The sequence below is a fragment of the Marmota flaviventris genome, chromosome 3, assembly GCF_047511675.1.
Source record: "Marmota flaviventris isolate mMarFla1 chromosome 3, mMarFla1.hap1, whole genome shotgun sequence".
Classification (NCBI taxonomy): Eukaryota; Metazoa; Chordata; class Mammalia; order Rodentia; family Sciuridae; genus Marmota; species Marmota flaviventris.
The window spans coordinates 64,237,447-64,255,757 of NC_092500.1; the positions used below are offsets into that span (position 1 = coordinate 64,237,447).

The 18,311-nt window shown below is 48.3% G+C and overlaps 1 protein-coding gene across 1 annotated transcript; it reads left to right on the forward strand.

The window, feature by feature from the left end:
• Positions 1–1,423: 1,423 nt before the first annotated feature.
• Krt4 (keratin 4) lies at positions 1,424–8,173 on the forward strand. The gene is made up of 9 exons (XM_027949945.2): positions 1,424–1,900; positions 3,402–3,616; positions 4,439–4,499; positions 4,884–4,979; positions 5,527–5,691; positions 5,933–6,058; positions 7,237–7,457; positions 7,852–7,886; positions 7,986–8,173. The coding sequence occupies exons 1-9, from the start codon at positions 1,424–1,426 to the stop codon at positions 8,171–8,173; spliced, it is 1,584 nt and encodes a 527-aa protein (XP_027805746.2).
• The last annotated feature ends 10,138 nt before the right edge of the window (positions 8,174–18,311 follow it).

Genomic DNA, 18,311 nt, shown 5'->3' on the forward strand with positions numbered 1-18,311 from the left:
CCTTCTCCCACCTCAGGGCTCTGCCCTCCCTGTGTCGACGAGGGAGTCTTCACTCCTGCTGCCATTAGGCCAGGGCCAGCTCCAGCCTGTGGACTCACGTAGACATGGGTCACTGCTGCTCCTCAGATTTGGGGTCATTTCCCCCACGAGGGGCTGAGGAGCAGAGGGGGAACTCACGTGCATCTAACTTTTTCTCATGAGCGTTAATGACAAAGCCTGGTCAGGAAGAGAATGAGCGTCTGCTAACCTAGGGGCTGGCACTGGGGGCAAATTATCTCATTACCTGTGAGGCAGGTGTCCTGTTCGATAGATGAGAAGATGAGTTGGATGTGTTTAGGGGATAAGTGACCTGCCTGACGCTGCAGAACTAATCAGTGGCAACGGGTGGCATCTGAACACAGATCCGTTGTAGAATATAAGGGTTTGAAGCTAGAATTTTACACATGAACAGGTGGGTTTCTGCAGAATGGTGTTCTGCAGAAGGTTCCTAGCACCAAAAAAATGTTATGAATTCCTGTCCTGAACACTGGGATCATTCCAGAATGTGCCCTGTTCTGGTAGAGCCCAGCAAAGCTTAGAGTGGCCAGCAAAGGGAGCAGCAGGTGCACACTGTCCAGGGCACTGGAGCGCCACCCTGCTCCCACCACAGAAGCACAGGGGTCCCCAGGGCTGGAGGGGGAGGGCCCCAGGTCTACCTTTCCCTCTCTCCACTCGGTACCTGGCTCTGCTTGGATCTGAAGGGCACCAGGGAAGGCTTTTCCTTTTGAATGTGACATGGGGCCAGACACATGTGGAAGAATAAAAATGACAATGGTGACAAGTGTCTGTTCAGCTCCTCACAGCTTCCGAAGCACTTGGTTCACCACGATCTCATCTGCTCTGAAGAGTGACGAAGCTCAAATATTTGCATTATTTCCAACTTTTAGGCTAAGCACCTGAGCCTCAGAGGGTGGCTTGCTCAAGGAGTGCTGAACTGGTGGGCGGCAGGCTGTGCACTTGAGCCCAGGCTCCTGGGGTGGGACAGGATGCCTGGCCTGGAGCACTAAGCCTCTGTGGTGCTGGGAGATGGAAGGCCGGTCGGTTGGGGGAGGCTGCAGGGCTGGGCCTGGGCAAGGCCTTGATCCAGCAGGCCTTAGGGCCCAGTTCAGGTTCTCTTAGAGGGGAATGGGATGGGATCCAAGGACCTGTGCCCTCCAAATGACTTTTGTAGGTGTGTTTAGTGACATGCTGAGCAGGTGTGAGAGGATGGGCCTGTGCCAAAGGCCACGCCCAGAGATGTTTTGGATTTTTCCCTTTATGCCCCTGCAACCAAGCCCTGCTGCTCCAGCCCATATAAGAGACGGAGGCTGAGGACTGCAGCACACACGGCCTGGCCCCTCTCTCCTCTGTCTCATAGCTCCAAGCTTGTCCTGCTTCCTCAGCCATGATCGCCAAACAGCAGTGTGTCCGGGGCGGGTCCCGGGGCTTCAGCTGTGGCTCAGCCATTGTTGGTGGGGGCAAGAGAGTTGCCTTCAGCTCTGGCTCCGTGTCTGGAGGTGCAGGCCGCTGCTCCTCTGGGGGCTTCGGCAGCAGGAGCCTCTACAACCTTGGCGGCCACAAGAGCATCTCTCTCAGTGTGGCCGGGTCTCGCCAAGGTGCCGGGGGCTTTGGTGCTGGTGGCTTTGGTGCTGGTGGCTTTGGTGCTGGTGGCTTTGGTGCTGGTGGCTTTGGAAGTGGATTTGGTTGGGGTGGTTCTGGCCTCGCTGCCTGCCCTGCTGGGGGGATTCAGGAGGTCACCATCAACCAGAGCTTGCTGACCCCACTCCACGTGGAGATAGATCCCGAGATCCAGAAAGTGCGCACTGAGGAGCGCGAGCAGATCAAGACCCTCAACAACAAGTTCGCTTCCTTCATCGACAAGGTGCGTGACTGGTGTCCTGGACAGAGAGAGGCAGTGAGTGGAAGGAACCCCGAATTGGAGCTCCTTGTAGGCAAAGGGATAGCAACTGAGTTTTTCTGGGCTTCAGTTTTCAGCGATGAAGGGGAGACAGATGGTACTTTGAGTCTGTGGTATGAGAGGGCAGACGAGCTGTGTGCTACCAGGCAAATCACTTGGCTTTTCTGATTCTAGTCACACTAGCTATCAAGTGGGCTCATTATTTCCTAGCTTTTCTGTCAGGTTTTGGTTTTGGAAAAAAAACAGTTAATTTCAGTAGTTTAACGACTGGCACTCCTGTTCTGGGAGCTGAAGAAAACCAAGCTGGTTCTGCACATAACAACTTGCTGACTTCCATGGAAGATTCTAGGCCACAGCAGGATCTTGGGAGGTTATCTCGTTTCTTCTCACTGTAGGCTCGACTGTCTATTTGAAGAGGAGCTGGGTCTCTCTTTTCTTTTTGTTGCCCAACTTCCTCTTCATGAGCATTTGGAGAGCCAAGTCCTTAAAGCTCAATCCCAGCCTAGTATGGTAGGTTATGGTGATCGGGTCATCTCAGAGAGCTGAGTCACCTGAGATTGATGACCAGGTAGACAAGTGTAAACACCTTGGTCTTGGCTGTCCTGGGTCATGGCGTATCAAAGTCTTAGGCCTCTTAGATGTTTGGGCAAGAACGAATCTTCCTGGTGCAGGCTGAATGCGTGCATTTACTTCTCTTGCTAGTTTGAATAAACCCGCGGTAACTTAAGGAGGCTTCATTGTGACTCTAGGACACAGAGACATGAAAGCAAGAATAAGAGTTCTTTGCGGGCTTCTCCGTCTCATCTCCCCCTTTCGGCCCAGGTGGTGATCAATCTTCTTTACCTGTTTTCCTTTTATTCTGAAGCCCATAGGTGGAGAGGTCACACTCAGCTGCTTCTTTGGCCTATCAGGCTACATCTTTTCCTAGAGAGGAAAGTCCAGGGATGTCCCTGGCAGGATGGAGTCTAGCTGAGATTCAGAACAGGAGTAGGATGTTGCTCACAGATAGCCATACTGTCACACACAGGTTGTTCATGGAGACACACAGATCTATTGATAAGAAGGCTTATTTTAAAAGTATTTAGTGAACTCTTTGCCTTGGGTCAGGGTCACTTGAATGCAAGAGCCTTAGATCACGGTTGTATCCCCTCATTTTATTTAATTATTTCATAGAAGCTCCCTGCTTCTCTGGTGGGTCATCTGGGGCCTTTCAGTGCCGGTGCTTAGGAAGCTGGCCCTGCTGCTCTGGCCATACATACTCTGTTCTCCACAGCCCTGGGCAGCAGGGATACCATGTTGACCCTAGTGAATGAGCCCTGGAGTTGCAGTGTGGTAGCTCTACTTGGGTGACTCTTGAGCTACGTGGTTGCCTTAGATTGACTGGGTTGGCGTTCGCCTTGGTTGGCCCCCTAGTCAAAGGTTCGATCCTTCTACCTCATCAGTGGTCTGGTACCCTCTTCAACAGGTGCGGTTCTTAGAGCAACAGAATAAGGTCCTGGTGACCAAATGGAACCTCCTGCAGCAGCAGACGACCACCACATCCAGCAAAAACCTCGATCCCTTCTTTGAGACGTACATCAATGCCCTCAGGAAGCAGCTGGATACCTTGGTCAATGACAAAGGGCGCCTGCAGTCAGAGCTGAAGGTCATGCAGGACAGTGTGGAGGACTTCAAGACCAAGTATGTGGGGAGGAAGGAAGGGACCATCTGACGCATCTGCCTGGCCATGGCCCAGGTTCCTTGGGCTCCTCTCCAGTGGTTTAGAACCTCAGGATCTGAAGAGATCCCAACGGGCCAGGAAGGTCCTTTAGACAGTGTCCCTGTATCCACATGATTACATTTTCATAGGGTGAGGTCTAGTTACTTCAAGTTGCTCCACATTCAGAAGCAAAGAGATTGTAGAGACAGATGGAGCTGATTTGAATACTACCCCCTCACTTAACTAGCTATGTGACTTTGGATAAGTTGCTTAACTTCTCTGAGCTTCAGTTTTCTTAAGCCTCAATGGGGATGATATCCTTTACTTTTTAAAATGGAGATTCTATTCCTACTTTATTGGTTATAAGAATTCAATGAAATTAATTGAGAGAAAATATATGTAGCATAGCACTAGACATAAAATGAAGACCCACACCCTCTCTCTCAATTCCCTCACATCCAAAATAGAGGAACTGAAGTGTTGGCAACATTCTTGAGAATTTAATCTGCTAAAATGGCCCAAAGGATAGTTCCTTCCATGGAAACAGCATTGATTAGTTTCTTGCAGATGTTTCACCTCACATGTTAACTCTTGAAAATTGTCTTTGTAAAATTTGGTTTTTATGTCTCTGAACACACCAGGGCCTAGACTGTTACTCAATAAATGTACATTGAGTGGCTATTTGTGCACATGGGAAATGCAGCTAATTACCTGGATATTTCCAAACAGATGTTTGCAAACAAGCAGCAGAGACACTTGCTCACTGTGGGCTTTTGTCTTTTCCTTCCTGTCCCCACCCCTAGGTATGAAGATGAGATCAACAAACGCACAACGGCAGAGAATGACTTCGTGGTCCTCAAGAAGGTGGGGCATGAAAGATGGTGGGGAAGTGCTTTTAGGGAACCCCTCCCCATTGGTGACGGTCCTCAGCTGGCCATGAACCCACGGCCCATCTCTGCTCATCTCCACCTCACTTGGTACTATCTACATCTGTGCAGCTGAAGGAAGCAGATAAGGGAACCAAGTTTCCAGGAATGAAGCTTGGGAGGAAAGCCTGTGTAGACAATTAAGTTCCATGTCTTCAGGTAGCTTTAGGGACAGAATCTAGTGAATAATTTGTCCCTGGCCACCTCACCTGGCATTGTGTAGATTTTCCTAAATGCAACTGAAAACACTTGCAGGTGTTGATTAATACCTTGTCCCCATGATAATTCCTGCTCCTCCTCTCTCCTCCTGTTTCCCCTGCAGGATGTGGACGCTGCCTACATGACCAAGGTGGAGCTGGAGGCCAAGGTGGACGGCCTGAATGATGAGATCAACTTCCTGAGGGTCCTCTACGATGCGGTGAGGACTCCTTCCTCTCTCCATTCACGGAAAGGGCTCCTCCACCATCTCTGAGGCTGCTGGTTGGGATTCAGTGCTTAGAAGAGACTCTGGTTCTCTTCCTTCAGGGCAGAGGCTTCTCAGCAGGGTCATGGATGAAAGGGTTGGAACCAAGTGAAGGATTCAAGTGAGAGCTTCTCAAAACCAGATGTTGTCTTAGAAGAAGTGATTATAGCTGAAGTTTGTGTGGGATGGAATTTATTACTGTCTACCATTTTTCTGGTGAAATGAATCCATTCCATTCCCTTCCATCTAACACATGGAACACCTGTTGCTTTGGACGGGGAGTGCCATAGTTCCCAGTGAGCAGTAAAGATTAGAAGCATTGCTTTTCCTCTCCTGTGATGTCACCAAATATTTGATTTCTACTTAAAAATGTATCTTCTTTCCACTCCCTACACATTGGGAATGCCAACCCCACTTGCATTTGAACCTGCAACCCAGAGGCTTGCCTCAGAGCTCAGGAGGAGACCTCCTGGGGTGCTGACTGGAGACATTTGCTTTGCAGGAGCTGTCCCAGATCCAGAGCCATGTCAGTGACACGTCTGTGGTCCTCTCCATGGACAACAACCGCAACCTGGACCTGGACAGCATCATTGCCGAGGTCCGCGCCCAGTATGAGGAGATTGCCCAGAGGAGCAAGGCTGAGGCCGAGGCCCTGTACCAGATCAAGGTGGGTGGTAGGATGTCTCAGGAGATGGGGGTGACTTTAGGACTCTGCTCTTAATGTCAGGTGCTCATCCACTTGATCCCAAGAGCATCCAGAGATGGGTAGATTCTCCCAGGCATCATTGATCCTGTTCTGCTTGGGAACACTTGACATTTTGGGCTATCCCTGTCACCTGTGGCTACTTTCACTGGACCCTACCCAAATACTCTTGACCCGTGATTCCCTGTGTATCCTCGGGTATTAGGTCCAGCAGCTCCAGAACTCAGTTGATCAACATGGTGACAACCTGAAAAACACCAAGAACGAGATCTCAGAGCTCAACAGGATGATCCAGAGGCTGCGGGCAGAGATTGAGAACATCAAGAAGCAGGTGGGTGTCACCTTCTCCTAGCTGAAGTGCAAGGTAGATGCCCTGGGGTGGATAAGCAGGTAAAGCATGAGGTCAGAAGACCCTGAGCCTATCTACATGGCATTTCTAGCTCATTATAGAAGCCACACCTGGATCTTCTGAGCAATATCCTAGTTGACATGAGATGCTGCCCCAGTACACAGGTTTCCTGGCTCTTCACTTTTTTTTTTCTGTCTATCTTATCAGTCTGATGGGGGCAGTGGTGGGCCCTCGCTGGAATGAATGAAATTTTTTTTTTTTTTTATTTTTTTTTTATTTTATTTTTTTCTCTTTTTTTTTTTTTTTAATTTTTTTTTTATTGGTTGTTCAAAACATTACACAGCTCATGACATATCATCTTCCATACATTTGATTCAAGTGGGTTATGAACTCCCATTTTTTACCCCAAATACAAGTTGCAGAATCACATCGGTTACACATCCACATTTTTACATAATACCATATTAGTGACTGTTGTATTCTGCTACCTTTCCTATCCCCTACTATCCCCCCTCCCCTTCCCTCTCATCTTCCCTCTCTACCCCATCTGCTGTTGTTTAATTCTCTCCCTTGTTTTTTTTTTTCCCCCTTTCCCCTCACAAACTCTTATATGTAATTTTGTGTAACAATGAGGGTCTCCTTCCATTTCCATAGTTTCCCTTCTCTCTCCCTTTCTCTCCCCCCACTCGTCTCTGTTTAATGTTAATCTTTTCCTCATGCTCTTCTTCCCTGTTCTGATCTTAGTTGCTCTCTTTATATTAAGGAAGACATTTGGCATTTGTTTTTTAAGGATTGGCTAGCTTCACTTAGCATAATCTGCTCTAATGCCATCCATTTCCCTGCACAATCCATGATTTTGTCATTTTTTAGTGCTGCGTAATACTCCATTGTGTATAAATGCCACAGTTTTTTAATCCATTCATCTATTGAAGGGCATCTGGGTTGATTCCAAAGTCTAGTTATTGTGAATTGTGCTGCCATGATCATTGATGTGGCAGTATCCCTATGAATGAAATTTTTAAGGGTGAGGCAAGATGGGAAGAGGGACAATTGGAATCCTGACATCCTAACCCAAGGAAAACTGGCCCAAGAGAAGGGCCAGGTATAAAGATCTTGAAAACAGGGCACTGATGCTGCCTGTCCAATGTCCTTGTCCACAGTGCCAGACTCTGCAGGCGTCTGTGGCCGACGCAGAGCAGCGTGGGGAGCTGGCGCTCAAAGATGCCCACACCAAGCGCACAGAGCTGGAGGCTGCCCTGCAGAAGGCCAAGGAGGAGCTGGCCCGGATGCTGCGCGAGTACCAGGAGCTCCTGAGCGTGAAGCTGGCCCTGGATATTGAGATTGCCACCTACCGCAAGCTGCTGGAGGGCGAGGAGTGCAGGTGAAGCAGGAAGGCAGGGTGGTGACGTGAGGGACAGAGAGGCCCTGGGCTGTGAGTTGGGGCCTCTGCAGGGCTGCTTGCTTCAATGCTGTGCTGGTGCATTAAGAACCCGGATGGAGGGGCTGCAGTTATGGCTCAGTGGTAGAGCACTTGCCTAGCGTGTGTGAGGCACTGGGTTCGATTCTCAGCATCACAAATAAATAAATGAATAAAATAAAGGTCCACCAATATCTAAAAAAGTATTAAAAAAAAAAAAAGAACCAGGATGGTGTAGATAATAGGTTCACACTTGGCCTTTAGAATCTTGTTCTTTAAGGACAGTGCATGAGACCTGCTTATTGAACAAATTGTGGTTCTGGGCTCGCTGAGACTCACGGCTCTTTCCCTCCAACAGGATGTCTGGAGAGTGCCAGAGTGCCGTGAGCATCTGTAAGTACCTCCTGCCCCTTCTTGTTATTTGTTCACCCAGATCTGGGTGGAGGGCTCTGGGCACTGTGGGAACAACTGTGTCCCTTGTCTTTCTCGTAGCGGTGGTCGGTGGTAGCTCCAGTATTGGAGGCATCAGTGGAGGATTCGGCGGAAGCTGCTCTGGAATTAGCCTGGGGAGTGGTTTTGGCTCCTGCTCTGGAGGTGGCTTTGGGTTTGGCGGCGGTGTCTGCGGTAGTTCCGGCAGCAAGATCATCTCTACCACCACCCTGGGCAAGAAACCCCGATAAGAGGAGACAAGGTCCTTGCTGGCAACCAAATGCCACCTGGCCCAGGCCTGCGGTCCCTGTGCTTCCTTTACTTCATCTCCACCTTCCCTTTCTGGTGTTCACCCTGATGCTGTCACCTCGACTCTCCTCTGGGATCTCTGCTCCAGGACCATCTTGTCTGGAATGTGGACTCTGCCCTCTTGGAGTTCGGTAGCTTCTTTTTGACTTGGGCCTGGTGACTCACCTCCAGTGGAGGGGGTCTCAGCTTTCACCTCCCATGGACAGAGGAGAAAATGACCAGGAGCTCCCTCTCCAGAATTGTCAGGGCCACACATTTCTTCCCAGCTCAACACTGTTGCCCACCCGATTCTGGATATCCAGCCACAAGAGAACCAAACTCACTCTCCATCACCCGGTAGCAACGGGCTCTGCAAGGTTAGGACAAGAAGTGCTCTGGTCCCATTCAACTCTTCTCATTCTTAACTATCTGCAGGTGAATCTTCAATAAAATGCTTTTGTCATTCAGTCTGAGCCATTGTGTTTGTTCCCTGGGGAGCAGTCTCTGGAATCTTGAACATCTATTAACTGGGTGAAAGTGGACACTGGGGGGTCTGAAGGGTCTGTTTATATGGATCAAAGTCATCCACTAGTTTTTCAGGTCTCTATTTGTAAGTTGCACAGATTACCGAGGTCAGAAGTGCAGTGTCTGGAGCCTGTGGGCAGGTGTGCAGATCCAAGAGATAACCAACAATTATAGAGAGGAGGCCCATCAGAGGGCCGCCCAAGGCAGCACCTTCTCAATTCTGAGTCTGGAGTGAGCCTGGAGGGAAGGAGTCTAGGTCTGGAGGTGTGGGGCCTCTTGCAGGTGTGAGGAGAGGCGCCGGGGTGGTGGCTTTGCTGAATGCAGAACAGAGGATGTGGAGCTTAGGAAGGGAACATACACTCAGGGCTAGCAAGGCCTCTCTATTTTTACAAAACTCCATGCATGGAGCTCAAAGCCCTGGAACAACAGGGCTTTCAGGAACTGTTCTAAGAACCCACGAGATCACTGTGGTTGGATGGGGGAGTACAAGCCTGCTGTTCTCCCAGAGCTTTAACGCTTTCCTCTCTTCCCGGCCTCCCCAGGAGCTTGGGTCACTCTGGGGTTGCCATGGGAGAACATGGAACATGGAGTTGAGGCAGCTCTTCTGGAGCGGTAGAGGAGGCATCTTCCTGGTTGGGGCAGCCCTGGAGATTCTGGCTGTTGCAATCCTGAGGTGGGGAGAGGACAGTTAGGGGGAGGATTTGGGTGCAGCTCTTGAGAACACCCTGTTTCTGTCCTGGACTAATTCCAGCTTCCTGGAGCTGCACAATCTCCCCTTTTCCAGAGGACTGCAGTTCCTCCAAGTGCAGTCTGACCTAAATCCCTCCTGCTGCAGGCGCAGGCTATGCTTTCTAGGTCACCAGTTGGTGCTTCCCTTTTTGTCTACGGGGAGTTCATGCTGACTCCAATCCCTCCAGTGCAGTGCTCTTGGGGGCCCAATTATGCAGGTGAGAGGGGGCATGAATTGCCCAGGCCAGTGCCTGCCTATGGGGTCTCCTAGGAAATCAGGTGCTGAGCAGCCAAAAGCAGCCAAGGGTTAATCTGAGGAGCTTGGGCAGGGGCTGTTTGCCAAGAGAAACCAAGAGGAACCGCTCCCTCCGTCGGCCAGTTGGCTCCATCCTTCAAGAGCCCAGCCCTAATCTCTCCATTGTCTCCCCAGCTCACTGCCCCATGTGTCAGAACAGGAAGTGTTTGCAGCCCTTGCAGCCAGTCCAGCAGCTTTGACTGGGTCCCCACTGCGCCCCTTCCCTGGGAAAATGCCTCATTGGCTCCTTTTTGAGTTTCTGGGGTGGAGAGGAGAGTTCAGGCCTGGAGGCAGGGATGGGGCTTCCCAAGGTCACCTGCTGGAGGCTGTGATGGGCCACAAGTCTCCTGCCTCCTGAGCAAGGGGAGTGTGGAAGTGGCCAGGCCCTGGGGCTCTGTGACAGGTGTCTTAGACCTCTGCTGGACATGAAAGAGGAAAAACAGTCACATTGGCCTCTATTTCCTGAGGGGTCCAGGGGAGTGGATCCCCACTAGTACCCACGGGTTTGGAGCTGGTTGGTCAGTTGAGGGGATTATTGGAGTTTTTTGGGGAAATGCATTGCTGAGATCATAGGGGTACCCCTTCTCTCAGATCCTTTGAACTGGATTCTGGCTAGTTCTTTGTGTTCTGGGGAGACATAGGGTGCACCACCTGCTTTTTGGAAGCCCCATGGCTCCCTCGCCTTTGAAATCTTTCCCTCTGGCTATACTGAAATTACTTTTCCCAACTAAAGGGCCCAGCTGTGGGTTGGTGCATCTTTCATTCATTATATTCGGTTCTTCCTCCCAGATCTGCACTCCCCAGGGTCTTGGGTTTGGGCCCTGGCTATAGCCCCACCTTCTATGTGGCCTAGGTCCCTCTGGCTTCTAAGCAACTATTACACCTGCACAGGTCTCCCCATCACCAAGACCCTCTGTGCCGAGTTAAGTCCTCTCAGTTCTAGAAGATTCTTGCTAACACTTCTGAAATCTCCCTCCCTTGCTGCTGGTCAAATCAGAAGAACATAGCAAAGGGGGATTTATTTAGTGATGTCTCACTGTAGGATTTTGGGTTAGTTCACTATTGGGATCGAGACTGGGTTCTAAGATGAGAGGACCTCAGAGTAAGGCACGGCTACTATCATGACTTGGATGGATGTCGGGGTTGAGTGCACCAGCTATGTAGGGAAGCAAACGAGTGACCTGTGCCCTTTTGTGTCTTCTAAGGATATGGTAGTGGGCCAGTCCATGGACAAAGGGAAAGACCAGGCTGAGGGGAAGAAGCCATTTTAGCATCGGTTCCTGTTTTTTGTTTTTTTTTTGCCAAATTGAACAGTTGTTCCTTTATCCCGTGGAGAGAAGGCTGGAGTGTAAAGTGTGGCCATGAAGAGTCCCGGTGGTGGGAGTCTCTGGACCAGGGCGCACTGCCATTGCTTCCCATGGTTTCCTGGTTGGCTTAGGTCAAGGCAAGACAGTTGTTATGCATTTTTTTTTCTTTTTAAGTGTTACAGATTTGCTTCTCAAAAATGGAAGGAGAAGGTTGTTGAGATGCTAGGTAAGCTAGGAAGAGGTTTTCTGGAGAAAGGGTTTTGATTTTCAGTTGCCAGTGACCCATCTCTATTATTGACCCACCTGTTCATTCACTTACAAAACAAACCACCTGCCTATGGATTCTGTAAGGGCAGAGGCCATGGCGCTATTCATCTTGATATTCCAGCGCCACTGTGCTTGCCTTAGAGTAGCTGTTTAATGGATGTTGATTAAATGAATGAATAAATATTCACTGAGTGCCTGGTCTGTGCTGGGTGATAGGGACCCGCGAAGAATCAACAGCTATATCTGCTTTTGAGGGGCTTTCAATACGGATAGTCATGACTAGATGTGAATGATTAGAAGCAGACAGGCAGATGAAGGCCACTGGGAGTTATAAACAAAGGCCTTGGCAGTCCAGAGGAGGGTGGAATTACTTTTGGTCTTGGGTGAGGGTAGGAGGTGACATTTAAGCAGAACAGGGAGGACCTGGGTGCTAGAGGTGCAGCAAGTATTCTCCTAATAGACAGCAGGACTCTGATCTTCTCTAAGAGCAAGACCTTTCTTCCAGGAAGTCTTCCAGGACTTCCACCCGATGCCCTACTCCCTGATGCCTCCTTGGGTGGATTCTGATCTTGCTCCTTTCTCCCTGGCAGCATTTCCCTTCTGGTACTGGGCTATCCACCTCCTGTGACTCTGCCTGTGAGCCTCATGGGGACAGCCTGACAAGGTTTGTAAGCACCTCTTTTGTGTCTGGCTCTGTGCAAACCTGTGGGGATAGAAATCATACTGCGGCTGGGTCCTCCCTTGAGGAAAGTGTAGCATTACGTAAATATGGCGCCTGAGTGTGGGAAGCACTGGGAAGCAAACACATGAGATACGGATTTTCCGTGCTTTCAGGAGACTATTAAGAGCAATGGTAGATGTAAGCACAGGGGAGAAGCATTTACTTTGGCCAGGGATTCAAGGAAGGCTCCCTGGAGGAGGTGGCACCTGAGATGAATGTCAAAGTTCTAGTGGTCGCTGGGGTGAAAGGGGTGTAGACCCGGAGTTGGGAGGAAGGGCCCAGGGTCCAGGGTTCTCTAGGCAGCAAGAATATCAGAGTAGAGGCTCTTGGAGTGTGGTTCAGGGAAGTACATACATAAACCCAAAGTAACTTGGCATCAGTCAAGGTTAAGGGCCGGGAGTGGTGGAGAGGAGGCTGGAGAGGTAGGTTGAATCTGGGCAGTGGAAGACCATGATTTGGCCCATTGTCCAATCTGTGTGGGGCTTGGTCCTCGTGTTCTAAGACCAGACAAGTGCAAGACAAGGCATGTCTGAGAGATAAAGCTCAGCAGGAGAGGAGAAGGGAACTCTGGGCTACCTGCTTTTGGGGTGGGGCCTCGAGGCCCATGTTATGTTTTGGACTCATGTCTGGGGCCTGCCACAGGGCACCTCACTCTCCTTCCATGCAGGGGAAATGCTGAGCCTTGCACCTGCTCCACCTCTTTTTTCATTCCTGTGTACTATGAGGATGTTTCTGGGACTAAGACATTTATTGTATTCCTTTGTCTCTTGGCAGAATTGTCTCTTATCCTCCAAAAGAATATTCATCTCTTTGGTATTCATTGAACACTTATTTCTAAATCTTTTTGGATGATGATGATGATGATTTTTTGGTTCTGGGGATTGAACTCTAGGGTGCTTAACAACTGAGCTGCATCCCCAGCCCCTTTTTAATTTTGAGAAAGGGTCTCACTAAGTTGCTGAGGCTGGCCTCGAACTTGTGATCCTCCTGCCTCAGCCTCCCAAGCTGCTGGGATTACAGGTGTGTACTACTCACTTGGTTCTCCTTAGATTATTTGCAGTGTCCATACTCACCCTGTTTACTACCATGCTCACACACTCCACTTTACATCCAACTGGATTCCCTCAAATTCTTCAATGGAAAGAGATCCATACTTTGCAAATAATTCCATGGAAAAATAAATTTAAATTTCCTCTTAACTCCCTCTTTCCCAGGTTAAATGATCACTTAATAACCTTTCTACCTCCCCTTTTATCTTTTGTGTCAAGTAACCTATTGAATAATTTCCCAAGGCCTTTTGGTGACTCCTAGCAAGGACAAGGCTGTGATTGCTGCTATTCACTAGCCTCTGGTTTGAGGAGTCATGCAGGATAAACATGATTCAGCACAAATATAAGCAGACGGCTTTTGTCATTCAGAGGAATCTCACATAAATCCAGGCTTATTCAGGGCAAAGCCTTTTCTCAGTTCGATTGTCAGGCTAAGCTTTTCCTTAACGGCTTTGTGGTTGTTGCTCCTTCACTTATTCTTACAGCAGGAGGTGGAAGTGAGTTATTTAAAACCTGGAGTCAAGGAAGGAAGGCCGACAGGTCTCACCTAGTTCCCCCTTAGCCCCTGAAGTCTGCTTTCTACACAGCAGCCAGATGGATGTTTTATTTTATTTTATTGGTACCAGGGATCGAACTCAGGGCCACATCCCCAGCCCTTTTTTATATTTTATTTAGAGACAGGGCTCACTGAGTTGCTGGGATTACAGGCATGTGCCACTGTGCCTGGCCAGATGGAGCCTTTAAAAGAAATCACATTGGCTCAGGAGGCTGAGGCAGAAGGATCACGAGTTCAAAGCCAGTCAGCAACTTAGTGAGAGGCTAAGCAACTCAGTGAGACTCTGTCTCTGAATAAAATACAAAAAAGGGCTGGGCATGTGACTCAGTAGTTAAGTGCCCCTGAGTTCAATCCCAGGTACAAAAAAAAAAAAAAAAAAAAAAAAAAAAAAAAAAAAAAAAGTAAGCTCATGTTTCACCTTTGTTTAACCCCCCTTCTCAAATAAAGATGGGTCTAATGAGGCCCTGTGGGATCTGTCTTGCAGCCATATGGAACTCATTTCATAAACCACTTGTCCTCCGTCCTTGGCTTCAGCCACACCAGCCCCTGATAGTTCCTTGGTACGCCCCAGGCTCCTGCCTCACGGCCTTTGCCCTTGGGCTACCTAGCCTGTTTCTTAATGTGTTCAGTATTTGCTTAGTTCCCCCAGAGCACTCTATGAAATGGGCCTGGTCAGGCTTCCCATCCCTTTCCTGCTGAATTTCTTTCATAGCATCTTCTACCGCCTGCCTATCCTGTGTGTATTTCTCTATTGTCTGCCCCCTACTGGCATGTGAGCTTGACCTAGCTCTGTCTGTCCACTGTTTTCTTGGTTCCTGCATCAATGTTTGACAATCAGTCAGTGCTCAGTAAGTATTCATTGCATGAAGAGAAAGAGGTAGGAGAGACCAGGCATGATGCTTTGCATCTGTGAAAGAAAGACATGAAGTAAAATATTTTAACAAAATGGGGTTCCTGGGTTGTCACAGGAGCAATTAGTTCATTGCATTAACCTGCAATTTCCCCAGAGCAATAGAGGCCCTCTTCTCGTATTAGGATAGAAGCACAGTTCAAGTGAGACAAAATAACAAACACAAAATATTAGCTAATATTTTCCGAGTGCTAACTGTGTATAGGTGCCATTCTTAGTGTTTACTTATGTTATTTACTTCAAATCTCACAAGAGCTAGGGAAGATGAATCTGCTATTCATTCCATTTTATAGGGGAGGAAGTTTAGGCTTGGAGAAACATGAGGCACGGTCAGGAAGAAGTCGAGCCAGAATTCAAACCCAGGACAGCCTGACTTCAAAGCCCCTATCTTAGCTCCAGACAGGATTGAGATGAGCCCAAAGTTAGAAAAGGGAACAGGATCTTAACTTGCAGTGGAAGAAGCACTCTGTCCTGGTCACAGATAGAAAGGGGCTTCCTACCAGTTTTTGGTGTACATTTGGCTGTTTTTGAGTGTTATGCCTTAGGTAGGCACTGTAATTTTAAAAGGCCCTGTGGTTCAGCCATGTAATGCCCGCTACTCAGGAGGTCTAGTCAGGAGGATTGCAAGTTTGAGGCCAGCCTGAACAACTTAGTGAGACTCTGTCTCAAAAAATGAAAAGGGCTGGGGTTCAGCTCAGTAATAGAACACCCCTGAGTTCAAATCCCAGGACTGCAAAAACAAAATAAAAACCCCAAACCAAACAAATACAACCAACCATTCCCTCAAAATCAAAAACAAAGAGGTGAACCCAAGTGGGAGCGGTTCAGGGGAGCCTCCTGGGAACCATGCACACTGAGGACGAGGTGAAACAGTGGGTGCATCTAGCCTGGGACATTCCAGGAAGGCAGGAGTATTTTCTGCTACTGTAAGGGTCATCATGGAGAAGCAGGGACGTTTGTGTGCATTACTGTGAAGGCCAAGCAAGAGCAAATGCATCTTAGTTCAGTTTACATTCATTGAAGTCTGCCCAGGGCCCAAGGCTGATGGACATAAAGGCAAGGAGGACAGGTGGTGACAACATGCAGAGGGTTATGGTCCAGTGAGGAATTTCAATTGGGGACAGAGTCCTTTCTAGGGAGTATACGCACTGTCCAGCAGGGACATAGGCTGATTGGCAGGGGACTGGGACCTGAAGTTGAAAGGCTCTGGTTAGGTGGTTATTGTGTTGTTGCAAGGGTTCTGAGGATCCTCATGAATGCATTTACATGTCAGTAGATTGAAGAATAGTGTGCCTTTTCATATATAGGTATTGTCATTTCCAAATGTATGTGATTATAAAGTGCAATTTTATTTACAACTATTGCTGAATTCATAGTAAAAGTGGATATTATCAAAGGACGTTGAAAACAGAAGTTCTGACAATGCAATGTGTGTGTGTGTGTTAAAAGGCAACTTCAGACCTAGGGACATATAGGTCCCCCCTGAGTAGATGGGCAGATGAGGCCCCTCTGACCCCAATTTCACTGATCCCATGGAGGAGTCAGGCTCCCGCTGGATGGAGCAGAAAGCACTAAAGCTACATCCGTGAAGACCTTGCTGGGATCAGGGTGGCATCTTGCTGGTCTGGACAAGTCAGGGGATTTGATGAATTGGCTTCCACAAGGATCTTAACAAGTGGGAGAGGCCAGGTGGGTGCTGGTCTCTAGGAGGAGTGGATGGGCAGCCTCCTGGCTGCAGCACCCTGCGAGTATTGGATTTCAAACATTGCAACCCAGTGACTCACTCTTCTCCAGAAAGTGCTTAGGATACGTAGTTAACCAAATTCAGGTTTGGGTGGGGGATAAGTGTAAACCAACTCTGTTTTCTCAAAATATGTATCAGGTGCCCTAAGTGTAGAGGACCAGCCCAACCACCAAGAGTCTTCACTCACACATGGCCTCCTCCCCTTCCTTCGCTTCCTTCTCTCATAATTCTGATCATAATTGACATTCCAGTCCTGCCAATGTACTCCCTGGTCTTTATTTTTACTCCTTGTCCCCCCCCACCCCAGACCAGGTCATATCTTTTCTGCTTTTTTGACTCCTAGAATAAGTATAGATCATGTCCTTCTTGTCACGCTTTCCATCTGCTGGGGACGTCCCAGACCTGGGACTAGCTCTTGACAATGGTGGTTGTGACCTTGCTTCTCAAAGATTCTTCTTCAAGTTTATTCCATTTAAAGAAAAAGCAAGCATGATTCAGAATCAGTGGACTCTGGCAAAGGCTGGGATCTCCCCTAGGGGGACACTGAGGTCCCCTGACTCACCATAGGTTTAAGAATTCCTGAAGTCCCTCTGCTCTGGACTTCATGGATAAGCTGAAGCATGTGGAAGCTCATTTTTAATTGACCTAAAGACAGGGTTTCCACTCCCCCATATATGTAATATGTGTTTGTATGTGTTTGTGTGTGTATATATATGTAAAAGTATGTGTAAGTATATGTAAATACACATACATATATATTTTTTGTAGCAAATTACTTCATCATAGTGCAAATAAATTTCAGCAGTGACGTAATAAAATAACACACTTAGCAGCATTATACACTACTCAACTCTCTTAAATTAAAAAAAAATGACCTAATTTGTGTGATACATTTTTGTGAATTATTGTCAGAATTCCTTTATCTAGCTATGTTCCATGGAGATCCAGAAAGGTGGAGATGATTGATCACCTTTGGTGGTTTTTTAATGATGCTAAAGCACAGTGGACCAGCCTTGGTCATGGTTAGTCATGGGGAGAGTCTGGTTCAGCCCTGGGTTTGGTTCATCCCTCAAACTCTGTTTCCTCTGAGGTAGCAAGGTGGGGAGGAGGGCTGTGTGTGGCCACCTCTGGGCCTGGGCTCATTTCACATTTCATTAAGACCTGAGCAGCAGTTGTGGGAGATCAGGGAAAGAAGTTGGAGATGTTGGAGAGAAGATCCTAGGGATGCCCAACTTCGGCTTGATTCTCTGATTGATTCTTGATCATTGGGTTCTGATTCGTGATTCTATATTCTTCCTGCTGTGGAGGAGATGATGTTCATTTTGCATGGGTACGTTCCCAAATCTGAACACCATATCTGAAAAATCTGTCTGGATTCCTCATGTCGAGATAATCTCAATAAGCTTGGGCCACCTCATATAATGGCAGTTGAACCAGCTTTTAACCAGTTGTATCTGTTTGTAATCTAGTTTAAGAGTTTCATTAATCAATTGATTCATTAATAATTTGTTTCATTCATTCATTCCATCAATCAAGCTTTATAAGCATCAATTATTGGCAAAGCCTTGTGTTAAGAACCAAAGGATTCAGTACATGTCCAAGACTGGAAACTTCTGGAAAATTCATGGTTTTGTCCTAGGAAAGGGGCTGGGATGTTGCATAGCCTGAGGGTAACATGCAGGGAAGAGAAGGACAAAAGGGCAGAACCAGACCACTGGGGAAATATGCACTTGGGTCACCCTTCCCACAACCCTACCCCATGAACCCTGACATCCCTGTCTTTTCCTCCTTTCCCCCAGTTCTGAGACTGCTCCTGCCAAGAGCACACAGGCCACACCCTTGGCAGAGCTTCATACGCAGGAGACACAACGAAAAAAGACCTGTCCTGAAGAGATAAGCAGCTAACTTGGCAAGCTCAGAGCTGCGCAGGCTGCCTCTTCTCTTGGACAAACCAAGCCAGTGCCTAAGCCTTGGAAAACACCGGGTTGGCAGTTCTCA